Below are 17,452 nucleotides of genomic sequence, written 5' to 3' on the forward strand. Positions count from 1 at the left end.
GTTCCAGAGAATAACCCAAAGAACCCAAAGTCATGCCCCTAGACAGGGCTTTCCAGTTACAAAGGTGGCCTGTCTGTCCATCCCTTCATTTTCTGATCCAAGTGTGGGAAATGACAAAAGCCACCCTCTCAGATTTCCCACTGATTAGACGTTCTGGGTGTTGAGGTGAAGCTGCATTTTGCAGTCAGAAGTTGGATAATTAAGTGACATTCTTCTTCACTCTCCCCAGAAGTGGTATAGAAGGAGGCCCAGGGACATTGTTGGTGTCTGAGTTCACAGGCAGAGGCTGCACCCCGGGCCCCTGAAAATTGACACGAAACCTGCATTGCTGGCCACATAGCCTGTGCTTCCATCCCCTGAGCCCCGTTCCCTAGGCACACGATACGAGGGTGGTAGTCACCTCATCTGTGCCCCCGTAGCAGCGGTGGAAGGAGGCTTTGGAGCCCTGAGTTCCCAGGAACACATCCAAGCCTCCCTCCTCCAATGGGTGGGCGAGGCTTTAACTGGCCTGTGGAGGTTCTGTGGGACTGGACTTGAAAATGGACTCTCTAGGCTTTGGGACAGCTTAAATCAGGGGAGTACGTTGAGCTCCCGAAAAGCCATGAGTAGCAGTTGAGTGGGCTTGCAAAACCCATGGTCCCAAGGCATGTAGGGTTGCTGTAGGGCTAGACAGCTTAAGCCTGAAGGGGACAGGACGGGGAGGAGGAGCTCAAAAGGGAACAGAGATCAGTCCAGCACAATTAACTAGAACAGGTAACACTGCGTGCTTTCAGACTCTGGTCGCAGCTTTGGGCAGAAGTAGATAGAAATATTTAAAGGGAAAAGACTGATACGAGCTTTGGGTTTTTTGGTTTTTGGTTTTGCCCCCTTGATTTCTTTTTTTTTTTTTAATTTTTTTTTAACGTTTATTTATTTTTGAGACAGAGAGAGACAGAGCATGAACGGGGGAGGGTCAGAGAGAGGGAGACACAGAATCTGAAACAGGCTCCAGGCTCTGAGCGGTCAGCACAGAGCCCGACGCGGGGCTCGAACTCACGGACCGCGAGATCATGACCTGAGCCGAGGTCGGCCACTTAACCGACTGAGCCACCCAGGCGCCCCTTGCCCCCTTGATTTCTATTTGCCTATCTTGGATTTATCTTTGCTTATTCCCCCCTCCCCCCCCTTTTTTTTTTAACTTGTGTCACTTTATTTTAGGGATTTTTAAAGGTAAATAGTACGTCATCAAATTATTTATAAAAATGGATCATCTGTTACTTTTAATAAGGACGTTTAAAAATCATTTCTGGGGTGTTTCTTTTTCTTTTCCAAAGCTGTAGAGTCCTATAGCTGACAACCTTTTTATATTACCTTATTTCATACTATTGTTTCATACTATTATCACTTATTTCATGCTATTGTTTTCATATTTCATATTATTTCATACTATTGTCTTCTCATTATCTATTTATTTGTGTATGTGTGAGAGAAAATGTGCTATTTGCTATGAAGAAATGCTTTGTTTTCTCGTCTGCAAAGATGTAGATGATAGATGATGTAGAATTTGGCTGCCGCTCATTCAACACTGCAGTGTTTTTCAGCCTGTATTTATCTAATTTTCAAAGACAAAACCAAAAACATATATTTGTGCCCGTGGAAATCACATCGTTTCGCGCTTTCTGTAGCTCTTGCCTTTCTTTTTGATTCTCCGGTATTTTGTTCTGGAATAAGGAACCCTGCATTCTGCGAGTTAATGTTTAGGATTATACGCCAACTCACTTCTCCTCCTTTCAACCATGACCAATGCGGGGTTTAGCCCATGGTATTCATCATAGAGGCCAAGCCTCCATATTGAGTTGCTCAAAGATGTTTCCTGTTCCCGGCAGTGTTTTTTCAAGTCTCTGCTCTGGGCCCCTTTTAAGTCTTTTTCTGATCAAAGTGGTTGGGTGAACTCCTCCTGGGTTCGGCTTTATGGAGGATATTTATCTTCAGTTTTCAGAGCTGCCGTGTACTCCCCACCTCCCCCATTTTGGAACTTTCGTTGACATTTTAAAGGAACTTAGAGGAGGGATCGCTTGACATTTTCTATCACTCTGCCTTATTTTCAGCTGAATGGGAAATAATATTTATTCTCCATGCCGATGTCCGCGAGCTTGGGAACACTGGAATGGGCACTATGGGGAGAGGAATGGGGGGAGAGGAGCCAAGTAAATCAAAATGCACTGTATTTCTTCCTGACTTCTGCAATTCCCTTGGACCATTCTTAGAACTGTATCTTCAAGGAGCAGTAGCTCCCTTTTCTCATTCTTCCCTGTCTCACTGCAGGTTTTCACTGGCATTTTCATGGCAGAAATGTGCCTAAAAATCATCGCGCTCGATCCCTACAACTACTTCCGCCGAGGCTGGAACATTTTTGACAGCATCGTCGCTCTTCTGAGTTTTGCAGATGTGATGAACAGTGTGGTTGTAGGAAAACAAAGTCCTCTGTTTTTCCATTCCTTAAGAGTGGTAAGGCACTTACTGTTGTATTTTACTGAAATGCCTTAGCTGCCAGGGTTGACGAGAGTCTTGAGTGAGTTCAGTGGCTATTTTGCACTCAACTTGAACTCCTCTTGCCTTAACCAGAGACTCAAAACTGCGCTCCTCCTGCCACCCAGGATTTGCATATTCTTGGGAGTCCGCGGGGGTCTCCTCCCAGCTGAACCCCTACCTCCCCACTCCCAAGATGATGGTTTAGGCAAGCAGGTGCAGTGTTGTGTCTTCTGGTGTCAGGATTGTGCTCCTTGATTAGCGTACCACCCCTCCCTCCATCTCTTCCCCACCACCCACCCCTGAGCTCTGAGCCAGGCACCCTCACATCTGGGCTCACCAAGGGGGGGGGGTGAAGACTGACAGGCACGAGGTTCCACCTCACGGCTTCCAGTGCCACATTCCCATGCTGTCATCTCGGCCCTCCGTCTACTGCCCATGGAGGCATGCTGGTGACCTTTGCAGAGGCACCTGATAGGAGCTGACCCGAAGGAGGGCTGAAAGGGGAGGACAAGTACTGTCTTCAAGGAGTCTGGCATCTAGAGACGAGACAAGGCAGGGCCAGAAATGACCGTGAGGCAAAGTAGAGAACGTGACAGACCCCATGAGAAGTATGGATAGAAAGCTACAGAGAGACCACATCTAACAGGGGAAGCAGGAAGCCAGAAAAGGTGGCCTTTTGTCCCCTTCCAGAGATTTGCTTTTTATTTTGGCAGGGATGAGATTTCCAGGAGTAAGACAGTTGTCCCAGTTACAGAAGGTGTACATTTTATACTTGGGATATGTTAGGCGATCACACTGCCCAAACTCATGCATCGTTTTAGGCTGCTCTCCTGAAGTTTTATTGGTGCTCAGGTGAGCAAAGTTACATTTGCTTTATGATTGTTTAGGCTTATTACAGCCATGCTCTGACGGGAGGGACTCTGGAGTTGTCTATATGAGAACAGAACCGTGATTTCCCCCATCTACCCTCTGGGGACACAGCGCTGATCCTTCTCTTGGGCCATAAGTCTTACTGACCTGAAATGTTTCTCCCAAATAGTTGATAGGATTGTACTTTGGAATGACACCCATTGGTTTACATTGGAAGTTAATGTAGGAAATGACCTATGAACGTAGTTGCCACGTTGTCTCCTACAGGGTCTATAAGGTTCCAGGGAAAAAATGTTCTTTTTGGAAAAAGTGTGTGTGTTTTGAGTAGCTGATTGCTTTTTCTCTCCTGGGTACAAAATGTCATATTACTCTCATCACTGTTAGACAGTTTAGATTCAGACTTGTGACCTGAATTATGTAAAGCAGGAGTTAGCAGTTTTTTTTCTGTAAAAGGCCAGATGGTAAATATTTTCAGCATTATAGGCTATGTGGTCTGTGTTGAAATCATTCAACTCTGCTGTTATAGCACAGAAGTAGCCATAGACATTCGAGAAGAAATGGGCGTGACTGTGTTCCAATAGACTTTTATTTATAGGCGTGGACATTTGAACTTCATACATTTCTCATGTGTGATGAAATACCCTTCTTTTGATTATTGTCTAACCATTTAAAAATGTAAAATATTCTAAGCCCTTAGGCCATACCAAAACAGGCATTGGCTGGATTTGGTCCTTGGGCCAGACTTTTTTGACTCTGGGTATAGTATTCTATAGTATTCTATAGTATAGAATTCCAAAACATTTCATTTTATGCAACAGACACATATGCTTAATTCCACCATCATGACTCCAAAGTATCATTTAACAAAAATCAGAACAAAATATTTCTTTTTTTAAATTTATTTAAATTCTAGTTAGTTAACATAGAGTGTATATTGGTTTCAGGAGTAGAATTTAGTGATTCATCACTTGCATATATCCCAGTGCCCATCCCAACAAGTGCCCTCCTTAAAACCCATCACCCATCTAGCCTATCCCCCTACCCACTTCCCCTCCAGCAACCCTTAGTTTGTTCTCTGTAGAATATTTCCATTTTTATTTTTTTTAACTTTTTAAATGTTTATTTATTTTTGAGAGAGAGACAGCGTGAGCAGGGGAGGGCAGAGGGAGAGGGAGACACAGAATCCGAAGCGGGCTCCAGGCTCTGAGCTGTCAGCACAGAGCCTGACGCGGGGCTCCAACCAACAAACCGTGAGATCATGACCTGAGCCGAAGTCGGACACTTAACTGACTGAGCCACCCAGGTGCCCCAAATATTTCCATTTTTAAAACAAAAAGTAAATATGGGTGTTAGCGTAGGACAAGGAGTTGATGACTATGTTTAGGATGGATTTGGCTTTGAAAAGATTTTTGATAATCATAAATGCTGTGCTTTGGGAACGTGTCATTTACTACATAGCTGAGCAGATGGCATTTGTCTTTAACAGGCTTTTCTTCCACTTTTGTTTATTGTCTGTTTCTACAGCTAAGGGTTTTCAAGCTAGCCAAATCCTGGCCGACTTTAAACACACTGATAAAGATAATTGGTCACTCCGTCGGAGCCCTGGGAAACCTGACCGTGGTCCTGGCCATTGTGGTCTTCATTTTCTCAGTTGTTGGCATGCAGCTTTTTGGCTCTAAATTCAATTCTGTAAGGAATAACACCAAATCCTGTGGCCCTACAGTCCCATGTTTACGACGCTGGCACATGGGGGACTTCTACCGTTCCTTTCTGGTGGTATTCCGCATCCTCTGTGGGGAATGGATCGAAAACATGTGGGAATGTATGCAAGAAACTAGTAAACCACTGTGCGTCGTCGTCTTTCTGTTGATCATGGTGATAGGAAAACTCGTGGTGAGTGTCTTATATCTTTTTTTTTTTTTAATATATGGACTGAACGGATGCATTACCTTCTTTTGCAATGCTTCGCTAGTGATTATTACTCTACATATAAAATTATGCATGTAATGTTATATGATATTAAAATATGCATTTGAATTTGACTTGAGGAAATTATTATAAGCATGAAACAAAACCTCCTTGTCACACAGCGCTCATGTTGACGGATGCCTCAATATCTATTCTACTACAGGCGATTATTCTAAGATAATTGTATTCTCTTTGTCCATGAATGGCTGAGGTAGGGATGTGTGACTTAATTTGGGCAATAAGATGTAAAGGGATATCTAGTAAGGAAGATTTCTTGGTCTTAAAAAAAAAAAAAGGGATGAGCTAAAAAAAAAAAATGGTCCTTTTACTTTCCCTGGGCCTTTTTATTAAAGACTGATTCATCTCAGAGCTGCAAACATTATCCAAGCAGGAGAAGAGCCAGCCTAACACAAAGTTGTTAGGAAGGTAGAGGGAAAAGGTGGAACGAACCTATCTTCGTGTTCCCCATGTTTTATTTTTTTATTTTATTTTATTTTTTGAGAGAGAGGGAGAGAGAGAGAGAGAGAGAACACGCACATGTGTGCAAGCAGGGGAGGGACAGAGTGGGAGAAAGAGAGAATCCCAAGCTTGGGACGGGGCTTGATCTCACAACTGTGAGATCGTGACCTGAGCTGAAATCAACAGTCAGACGCTTAACCAACTGAGCCACCCAGACACCCCATCCCCTTGTTTTATTTTCAAGTGTCTTGTGTTACATTTTCTCGTTGTGTAAGTTACCTTGAGTCTATTGCCTGCAGCCGGAAACATAGACACTATTAGCTAATTGGGTACCCAGTAAAGATATGAAGAGACAAGAGACACACAGGACATCTGACCACAAGGTCTTGAGAATCAAGTTGGGGCTATCGTGCAAATATAATGAACCATCCGCATGAACACCATTGCTTCATCCTATGCACGAGATCAGCGTTGTTAGAAAGACAGTAAGTGATACAAAAGTTTCGGAACAGGGTATCACCAATGGGAGTGGGAACGGAGTGTTAACAAAGGATGTGTGGAAGATACAGTACTTGAGAAGGGTACTCAAGAGGCAAGGAGGTGGCGCCTGGGCGGCTCAGTCGGTTGAGTGTCCAACTTCAGCTCAGGTCATGATCTCACGGTTTGTGATTTCAGGCCCCACGTCACTCTCGCTGCTGTCAGCCCAGAGAGTGCTTCGGGTCCTCTGTCCCCCTCTCTCTCTGCCCCTCCCCTGCTTACACTCTCTCTCTCTCTCCAAAAAAAAAAAAAAATTATAAAAAAAAAAAGAGGCAAGGTGGACTTAGCAAAGAGAGGAAAGCTTGAGCAAAGATCCACAGGTGGGAATTCTTACGGTGAAGCTGAGGGAGAGTGATGAGACCCATTCGAGCTCATGAGATACGCCTCCCCGAAGGCAGTCTATTTTTGAGTGGGTGACAGCCACAAAGGCGCTTGAGGAGGTAAAGATGATGAATGGGAGGGTGTGTAAGTGTCAGCAAAAAAACCCCGAGTAGGAAGCTGATGAGATGATCTGAATTTAAATTGATCCAAGCTTCAACAGAAGAGTCGCAGATTCGCAGATTCGATTCCAACCCCTCCGGCTCAGTCCCAACACTTTGCTGTGGTTCAGGCAACAGGACCTAAAAAGCCTGCCCAAAGCACATCCTCTCTCAAACTGTACCAACAGGAGAGGACTCCACGGCAGTATGAGACATCAGACCCATATCCCTGTGGGCAATTCCAGGAAAACCAAGGTCAGGATTCGACGGATCCCCAAGGAATATACATGGCCACACAGCTCTGCTTTACCGTGGCCAGGGTTTACAACATCTGTTGCTTGTATGTAGACAAGGCAGACTTGGGCTGTTTGCACCATTTCCCTTCCGTTTTTCTTTTACCTTGCTCTCTTCCTCAATTTTTCTCCTCTTATTCATTTTATAGGTAAACTTTTTTATAGGTAAATACCAGAAGGACGTAGAACTCTCATTTGAGTTAGTTTTGGGTCTTGGGGGGAGAAGTTGCTCCGGAAACCTACTGTATCTTCCCATCTGCTAAACTTCCTATTCCCCTTGTGTCTCCCCTCCCCTCGCCCCGCCCCAGGTACTCAACCTCTTCATTGCCTTGCTGCTCAATTCCTTCAGTAACGAGGAGAGGGATGGAAGCTTGGTTGGAGAGGCCAAAAAAACCAAAGTCCAGTTAGCCCTGGATCGGTTCCACCGGGCTTTTTGCTTTGTAATCCATACTCTTGTGCGTTTTTGTCACACGTGGTGCAGGAGGCAAACGTTACCGCAGCAAAAAGAGGTGTCGGGAGGCCCTCCTGCCAAAAGCAAAGACATCATTCCACTGGTCGCAGGGGTGAAAAGGGGCTCGGAGACCTGGGAGGAGTTCGGTGTAGTCACGTCTGCACCAAAGACCTTGAGTGTAGACCATGACCGGACTTGGTTGGCCCCACTTGCAGAGGAAGAGGATGATTTTGAATCTTCTGGCAAAATCAATGCACAGTGCGTTGCACCACCTGAGGCTGGAAAACAGGTACGAAGCTTCATACGTAGACGTAGAGGTCACATGAAGGTAGAGCTGCCATGGGGCACTGGTGGCCCGCCCTGTTCTGAGCACCATGCGGTATTTGCGTGCACATCCTAGTGCCGGTTCGAATCGTGCTCCCGCACGTACGGAGGTGGAGAGATGGCAGAGGAGTCCAGAGGGGAGCGAGATCAGAGTGGGCCAGGGTGACAGGGGAATCAAGTGGCTGTGGTTGAGCCCTAAAAGAAGCGTAACGTTTGGATTAGCTGAAAGGTGGGAAGTGAACCGAACAGCACAGAAAAGGAGACGGTGGTGAGAACAAACGCAGTCTCTGAAGGGACCAGTAGGCGAGGAGTGGTGGGAGATGAGGCGGTCAGGGAGTGGCAGGGAGCTGAGCGCCCTAAATAAACAACTACAGGCTTCATTCTGGATGCAGCTGGGCTGTCTCAATATTCCTGAGTTTTCCACAGTGGTTGTACCATATTGCATTCCCATTAGCAATCACTGTAATCATTCTGACGGGTTTGTGGTGGTATCTCATTGTGGTTTCAAGTTTCATGTCACTGATAAATAATGATATTGCATAATATATCTTCATTGGTAAAGTATCTATTGTCCATCTTTATTTCTTATTATTGAGTTGTAAGAGTCTATTACATATTTGGATACAAGTCCTTTGATAGGTATAACACTGCACATATTTTCTAACTGCCTGTGGTTCATCTTTTATTTTCTTCCCGGTATCTTTCAGTGAGCAGAGATTTTTAATTTTGGTGAAGTTATCACTGATCAATATTATTCCTATGGTTCGTGGGTTTTCATTCCATTCTAAGAAATCTTTGTATAACCCAAAACTGGACATATTTTCCCATATGTTTTCTTTGAGAACTTTACAGGTTTAACTCTCAGGTTCAGGTCTATGATCCATTTCAACTTAATTCTTGTGTATGATATGAGTTGAGTCATTTTTTCCTGTATATATGAGTGATTATAGTACCGTATTTTGAAAAGACTGTTCTTATCCCACTGAATCAACTTGGTATCTTTGTCAAAGATCAAATTGGCTCTATCTGTTAATATTTTTATGTTATTGTAAATGTAATTTTTAAAATTTTAGTTTCTGAATGTTCGGTATTAGTACATGGATATAAATAGGCTTTTGTGTTTTGACTTTGTATCTATCCTGCAGTGTTGGTAAACTGACTTATTCATTCCAATAGCTTTTTTGTAGTTTCCTTAGGATTTTCTAGGCATATAAGAATTTCATCTGTAAATAAAAACTTCTTTTTTTTATGTGGGCTTTTTTTTTTTCTTGCCTTATTCCATTGGTTAGAACCTTTGGTATAATGTTGAATAGGAATCATGGGAATGTATTCCTTGCCTTGCTCCTGGTCTTAGGTAGAAACATAAAGTCTTTTCCCATTAAGTAAGATCTTAGGAGAGGAAGTTCCCTTCGTTCCATTTGCCAGGAGGTTTTATTTTTCCTTTAAATTATGAATGTATATCGATTTTTCTGAAATACTTTTCCCATATTTATTGGGATAATCATTTTTAACATTTATTTTGGATGCTAAATCACTTAGGCATTCCTTGGATTATCCCTATTTGAGCATGGTATGGTATTATCCTCTTATGCGTGTTTGCATCCAACTGGCTAGTATTTTGTTAAAGATTTTGCATCCCTAGGCTTTTCCCTTATAATGTGTCAGCCTGGTTTTGGTATCAGGTTAACATGGGCCTTCTTATAATATGATTAGCACCGTAGTATTAGCTAACACCTCCATCATGACACATAATTATTTCTTTATTGTGGTAAGAATATTTAAGGTTTACTCTCTTAGCAACTTTCAAGTATATACCATAGTATTATTAATTATAATCACAACACTGTACATCATATCCTTATTCATCTTCTAACTGAAAGTTTGTATTTTCGGACCAACAGCTACCCACTCCCCCTACCCTCCACCCCCCAGCCCCTGTTAACTACCATTCCGTTCTCTGCCTCTGCAAATCTGGCTTTTTTAGATTTCACACGTAAGTGATACCATGCTGTATTTGTCTTTCTCTGACTTGTTTCACTTGAGCATGATGTCCTGGGGTCCATCCAAATATTATCGGTTATAACTGAGGCTAGAACATTGTGTGTATTGTTTCAAATATTCTGTTCTTTTCTCTCTTCTCCTTCTGGTAGTCCCATTACATGTATGTTTCACCTATGTAGGTGCCCCACGGGTCTTAAGGATTCTGTTCCTTTTTTTCCCCGTATTTTTTTCTCTTTGTCTTTCAGGTTTGGAGATGTTTACTGAGATAGCCTCAAGCTCAGAGATTCTTTCCTCAGCTGTATCCAGTCTCCTAACAGGCCCATCAGTGACATTCTTTATTTCTCTTACAATGTGTTAGATCTCTAGCATTTTTTAAATCCTTTCTGAGAATTTTCATCTCTCTTGCTCAATTTGCCTGTGTGTTCTTGCATGCTGTCTACTCTGTCCATTAGAGCCCTGAGTATTTTAATCATAGCTGTTTTAAACTCCTGGTCTGACAATTCCAACAACACTGCCATATTGAGACTGGTTCTGATGCTTGCCTGTCTCTTCAACCTATATTTTTTGCCTTTTAGTATGCCTTCTATTTGTTCTTCAGAATCAGACATGATGTGCTGGGTAGATGGAAATGCTCTAAATGGGCCTTTATCAATGTGTTGGTGAGGTTTGAGGGGAATGAAGAAGCTCTGTGGTCCCATGATTAGGTCTCAGTCTTTTAGTGAGCCTGTGCTTCTGGACCGTGAACAGTGCTCCTCAGTGTGGCTAGCGTGAGCTAGAGTCGGGTATTTCCCACCCCCGGGTCAGTTAGGTCCTGATAAAACCCCAGCAGGTTAGGCTCTGGTTAGTTTCTCTTGAGGGAAGGGCTTGTTAAGAATAGAATTCTCTAGCATGTTTCAAAATGGTTCCTTTTACTCTCCCCCTGCTGGAAGCAAGTGTGGATTTTTCTCCTATATTTACTGTGAGAACCTGGTAGAGCTCTAAGAGTTAAAACTCACAAACGTGTGGGGGCCTCTGTTGACTGGGTCCCCTAGGACTTTTATCTCTTAGATTTGTCCACACTGAGCCTCCAGCAGTTTGTCAATTACAGTTTAGGTTTCCCTCCTCGGGGACTGATTCCCACGGAGGATTTTGCTCCTGGGCTTCCGCTTTGGTGAATTGTGATTCTCTGTATTATCCTGTCTTTCTCTCCAACTTGGGGGACAATAATTTGCCCTGGACTTATTTCTCTTATGGCTCTCAGAAGAGTTATTGGTTTTCCAGTTCGTTTAGCTTTTCACACGTTAGGATGGAGTGGAGACTTCCAGGCCTTCTTACATGTCAGACCAGAAACTGGAAGAGAGAGAGAGAGACAAAGCATAAACAGGGGAGGAGCAGAGGGAGAGGGAGACACAGAATCTGAAGCAGGCTCCAGGTTCTGAGCTTTCAGCACAGAGCCCGATGTGGGGCTCAGACTCACAAACCCTGAGATCATGACCTGAGCGGAAGTCACTTAACCGACTGAGCCACACAGGCGCCCCTCTGTGAGAAGTTTTTAAATTACAAATTAAATCTGTTTACTTTGTTATAGGAATTACAGGGCTATTCTGATGTTCTGTTTCTTCTTGTGGCTGTTTTGGTAGTTTTTGTATTTCTAGGAATATGTCCTTTTTTTGAAGTTATCTGATTTGTTAACATATAGTTAATCATAATATTTCCTTGGAATCCTTTTGGTTTCTATAAGGTTGATAGCAATGTCCCCTTTTGTTCCTGATTTTAGCAATTTGATCTTTCATTTTCTCTTGGTCAGTCTTATTAAAGTTTTGTCAATTTTGTTGATCTTTTAAAATAATCAACTTTTGATTTTGTTGATTATATCTATTATTTTCTGAATCTCTGTATGCTTATTTATGCTTGTTTTGAGTTAGTTTTCTCTTCCTCTCCCAGTGCCTTCAGGTGGAAGGTTAGGTTATTGATTTGAGATGGTTTTTAATTGTAGGTATTTACTGTATGCTTATTTATGCTTGTTTTGAGTTAGTTTTCTCTTCCTCTCCCAGTGCCTTCAGGTGGAAGGTTAGGTTATTGATTTGAGATGGTTTTTAATTGTAGGTATTTATAGCTATAAATTTCCCTCTAAGTGCTACTTTAGCTGCATGCATCCAACAAATTTTGGCATATAATATTTTTATTTCCATTTATCTTAAAGTCTTTTATACTTTAAGCCTTAAAGTCTAATATCTTTTGTGATGTTTTCATTTGACTACAAGTCAAATTGGTTGTTTAGGAATGTTTTGTTTAATTTCCACATAGTTGTGATTTTTCAAGTGTCTTTTTGTTCTTCCAATTTTATTTCATTATGATCAGAGAACACAGTCTGTACAATTTCAATACATTTAAATTTATTGAGGCTTGTTTTATGGCCTAGCATATTGTCTATCCTGGAAGTGTTCTGTGTGCATGGGAGAAGAATGTATATTATGCTGTTTGGAGTTGAGGGTTCCACAGGTGTCTTTTCAGTATAATGGCTAGGTCATGTTGTTCGAGTCTTCTATTTCTATCTTCTACTTAGTTGTTATATTCATTTTTGAAAATGGGTTATTGAAGTCTCCAACTATTATTATTGAAGTGTCTATTCCTCCCTTCAATTCTGTCAGTTTTTGCCTCATATATTTTGTGGCTCTTCTGTTAGGTGCATACATGTTTATAAATGTTATATCTTTCTGATACAGTGATTTGTCGTCATTATAAAATGTCCCTCTTTATGTCTAGTAAATTTTTTTGTTTCAAAGTCTGTTTTGTATGATATTAATATAGTTATTACAGCTTTATTCTGGCTTCTGCTTGTATGATAGCTTTTTCCATTCTTTTACTTTCAAACTGTTTGTATCTTTGAATCTAAAATGTCTCTTCTGTAGACAGTACATAATTGGATCTTGTTTTCTTATCCAGTCTAACATTTTCTACCTTTTTTATTAGATTGTTTGACCCATTCACATTTAACATTATTATTGATCCAGTTTATCTACTAATATTTTACTTTTTGTTTTTATAAGTTCCATGTGTTTTTATTCCTCTTTTCCTCCTTTATTGCCTTATTTTGCATTATTTAAGTTTTTTTTTTTTTTTTTTTTTTTTTAGCGTTTATTTATTTTTGAGACAGAGAGAGACAAAGCATGAACGGGGGAGGGTCAGAGAGAGGGAGACACAGAATCTGAAACAGGCTCCAGGCTCTAAGCTGTCAGCACAGAGCCCGACGCAGGGCTCGAACTCACAGACGGCGAGATCATGACCTGGGCCGAAGTCAGCTTAACCGACTGAGCCACCCAGGCGCCCCATGTATTTTCTAATAGAACATCTTAATTCCTTTAATGACTTTCATATCATTTTTTGAGTTACTTCCTCATTGATCGCTCTAGGAGTTGCCACATACATCTAACTTCTTCAGAATTGATGTCTGATAAGTTAACTTAGTTCTAATGAGATACAGAAACATGACTCATGTGTAGCTCTGTTCCCTCTCCCACATTTTTGTAGTATTTTTATTATACATATTGCATTCATATATGTTAAAAACACAACAATACATTTTTATCGTTGTTTTATATAATTATATGTTTACTAGTGAAGCTGAGAAAAGAAGGAAAACAAGTATCTATTTATAGAGTTTATTAATTTTCTCATTTATCATTTCTAGCTCTCTTCATTTGTTTCTGTGAATGTGAGTTACCTTCAGGTGTCATATCCTTACTACAATAAAACTTTGCTCCTGGTTGCCTCTTTGGTATTATTATTATCACATATATTTTATTTTTATATGTTACATGTCCAAAAATACGTTAATTTTAAACTGTTTCAGACGATTTCTTTTGAAATCAGAAGGGAAGAAAAGAAATACGCATTTTTCTCATCTTTTATAATTACAGACTTACCTTTACCTCCGCTCTTTGCTCTCTTGTGTGTACTTTTACTATCATTTAGGATCACTTACTTTCAGCCTGAAAGATCTTTTTCAGCATTTTTTTGTAAGGTGGGTCAGCTCGCCAAGAATTTCCTTTTTGTTAATCTGGGAATGTCTTTATTTCACCTTCATTTTTGAAAGATAGTTTTGTTGGATAATAAAATCTTGGTTCACATTTGCTTTTTAATTTCAGCACTCACGGCATATCATTCCACTGCTTTCTAGTCTCCATTGTTTCTAATAAGAAGTCAGCTGTTAATTTTGTTGGAATCCCATGGTACATGATGAATGGCTTCTTTCTTGCTATTTTCAATATTTCCTCTGTCCTTGGCTTTCAGCATTTTTACTATGGTATATCTATGTTTGGATCCCTTTGTGTTTATCCTATTTTGAGTTTTCTGAGCTTCTTAAAGGTGTCGATTAATATTTTTGGTCAAAATTGGGAAGTCTTCAGCCATTATTCTGCTCCTTTTTCTCTCTCCTTTCTTTATAGTTGGTGTGCTTAATAGTGTCCTACATTCCTCTGAGTTTCCTTTAGGTTTTCTCTCTTCTTTCTTTCCTGTGCTCTTTGGATTGCACAATCTGTACTGATCCCTCTTCAAGGCCACTGATTCTTTCTTCTGCCAGTTTAGATGTACTGTTGCTCAACTTAGTGAGTTTTTCATTTCTGTTATTACACATTTCAACTCTAGAATTTTTATTGGTTTTTAAAAAATATTTTTTTTAAGGTTTATTCATTTTTGAGAGACAGAGAGAGAGCATGAGCAGGGAAGGGGCAGAGAGAGAGGGAGACCCAGAATCTGAAGCAGGCTCCAGGCTCTGAGCTGTCAGCACAGAGCCCAACGCGGGGCTCGACCTCACAAACCGTGAGATCATGACCTGAGCCGAAGTCGGACGCCCAACCAACTGAGCCACGCAGGCACCCCAAATTTTTATTGTTTTTTAAATAACTTTTCTCACTTCATTGATAATCTGTATTTGATTATACATTGTTATCATAGCATCCCTTATTTATTAAATATTGTTAAAAATTCTTTGAACATATTTATACTCGCTGCTTTGTATTCTTTGTTTATTAACTCTAGCATCCAGGCCCTCTCACAGGCAGTATATGTTGTCCGCTTTCTTCCTATGTATGGGTCATACTTTCCTGGGTTTTTTCCCATGTTTTATAATTTCTGTTTAAAACTGGACATTTTAATATATTGTAGCGGACCTGGAACTTATTCCCCTTTCTCCTCTCTAGGGATTCTTTGGTGACTTGGTTAGACTATTCTAGTGAAGTCTATTCCCTCCTTTCCCTACCTCCCCTCACCACACACACACACACAAATGTGAAGTCTTTGGTGCCACTTTGGAGGGCACACCCTTGGGTTTGCTGGCCGTCACTGTAGGATGACAGTTATTTTAGTAGGTCTCTCTTTGACTATCTCTTTCCACGATCTCTCTGTTACTCTGTCTGCCATATATGGCGTCACACCCAGATTTTAGGCTCAACTAACTGCTGGCTTAATTGCTCTATTGTTTTTGACGATACCACAGGGCATTGATTGCTCCGCAGTCTGACCTAATTAAATTCAGGTAGGGTTTACTTATTAGGCCAGTCTTGGAGATTTGTTCTGACCCCAAGGAGATTCTTCTCTTCCTCTTCCTCCTCCTCCTCCTCCTCCTTCTTCTTCTTTAAAAAAATATTTATTTATTTATTTATTTATTTATTTATTTATTTACTTACTTATTGGAGGCATGCAAGCCGGGGAGGGGCAGAGAGAAGGGGACAGAGGATCCAAAGTGGGATCTGCGCTGACAGACTGACAGCAGTGAGCCCAGTGTGGGGCTCAAATTCACAAACTGCGAGATCATGACCTGAGCCGAGGTCAGATGTTCAACTGACTGAGCCACTCGGGTCCCTCCCCTCCGCCCCCAACCCAGGGAGAGTCTTCTCAGTTGTCTCTTTCCTCGGTTCTCTGTGGTGAACTTGCTGACCTGTGGTTTAGTTTGTTGCTGTTTTTTAATTTATTTATTTATTTTTAAGATTTACATCCAAATTAGTTTGTTGCTTTTCATGAAGAGCTACCAGTCTCTTCTTCCTTGCTTACCAGCAAAATCTCCGTTGTTTTCAAGAATACCCTTAGGCTTGGACTCCCTCACATTGTGTCAGATAAAGTCGGTTCTTTTGTGGAGAGCTTCAAAGTTCTCGTTTCTTCTGGAATGCCTCCTACCATAGACAAAAGCCCTTAGCTACTAATGCAAGTGCTTGGAGGGGCAGTAGTCTCACATCTTCTCAGCTTCCCTCTTGTCAAAAGAGGGAAGCTCTTCCCTACAAACTAGCTGGCATAAGGCTTATCAGGATTCCAGTATTCTCAAGCTGGGGAGCCTGGCATAGTCTCTGTCCTAGGAGACTGGTTTGAAAAAGAGAGCCCAAATCCTTGGCCGCATTCACCAGGAACGTGGCCTCGTCAACTCCGCATTGGAGAGGATAAGAAAAGCTAGTGATCTCCACCTCCTGATAAGATACATCTCGCTTCCTTGGGGGCTGAGGGTAGAGGGAACCTCATCTTCCTCGCAGCCGCCTCAAGTAAGGCTTCCATCAAACTGAGCTGGAAGGTGAGAGGGAGAGGGGACATCATGGCTCGATTGCCATGGACTCCTGCTGCTGTTACTGAATTCTGAAGATTTTTTTGAATAAGTGTTTCTTCCTTGGCTGTATGCCCTGAGGACAATTTCCAGAGACTCTAAGTGATTTCTTAAAAATATTTTTCCCCACTGAGGCTCATTTCTCTGGAGAACACGTCCACGGAGCTCCTTACATTGCCATTCAGGAAGTGAAACTCTGTATACTTTTGATTAAATCCTAAACTTACTCATTTTGATGACCCTTCCAGATTATTATATGATTTCGGTTTTTTTCTCAGGTAAATCCACCTCCTAGTAGTTAATTTACAGGGCTACTGATTTGTTTGTCTCCTCCTGTATTTCGGAGCCTTTGTTTAAAATTTCATCTTTAGTGAGAGGATCTGTCACTCCCTCTGCAGTCTAAGTTCTGTGATGTCTTTAATAGATACTTCTGGGGCAAGCAGCGCAGAACCAAGTCTTAAATTGCCAACTTGAGCTTCCTAATAGTGACACTAGGCGTATTTCAGATCCAGTGGGTACCTTTACTCAGGCCTTATTGCTCCCTTCCTCATATGGGGCACTTTTAGTTATCATTCTCTGCTACACACTTTAATTTTTTTTTAATGTTTATTTATGACTGAGAGACAGAGAGAGACAGAGCATGAGCATTGGAGTGGAAGAGAGAGGAGGAGACGCAGAATCTGAAGCAGGCTCCAGGCTCCGAGCCGTCAGCACGGAGCCCGACGCGGGGCTCGAACTCACAAACCATGAGATCATGTCCTGAGCCGAAGTCAGACACCCAACCGACTGAACCCCCCCAGGCGCCCCTCTCTGCTACACACTTTAAATTGTTACTACTTCGTATTTCTGTTCTGTGTCTGGTCCATAGATACATTTACCTGTGTTTCGTGTGTGTGTGTGTGTGTGTGTGTGTGTGTGTGTGTGTGTGTGTAATGTGTCCATGCATGTGTTCGAACGGGAGAAGTGTTCTTAAATTATGACCTTAGAGTGT

At 41.7% G+C, this 17,452-nt stretch overlaps 1 protein-coding gene across 1 annotated transcript in view; it reads left to right on the forward strand.

The window, feature by feature from the left end:
• The window catches only part of SCN11A (sodium voltage-gated channel alpha subunit 11), a 94,875-nt gene that overhangs the window by 42,808 nt on the left and 34,615 nt on the right, over positions 1 to 17,452 (forward strand). The window contains exons 14-16 of the mRNA XM_042955574.1: positions 2,305 to 2,487; positions 4,906 to 5,274; positions 7,426 to 7,857. Of these exons, the coding sequence (XP_042811508.1) occupies positions 2,305 to 2,487; positions 4,906 to 5,274; positions 7,426 to 7,857 (984 nt within the window). The remainder of the gene's footprint in view (positions 1 to 2,304; positions 2,488 to 4,905; positions 5,275 to 7,425; positions 7,858 to 17,452) is intronic.

Source organism: Panthera leo, chromosome C2 (genome assembly GCF_018350215.1).
Source record: "Panthera leo isolate Ple1 chromosome C2, P.leo_Ple1_pat1.1, whole genome shotgun sequence".
Lineage (NCBI taxonomy): Eukaryota > Metazoa > Chordata > Mammalia > Carnivora > Felidae > Panthera > Panthera leo.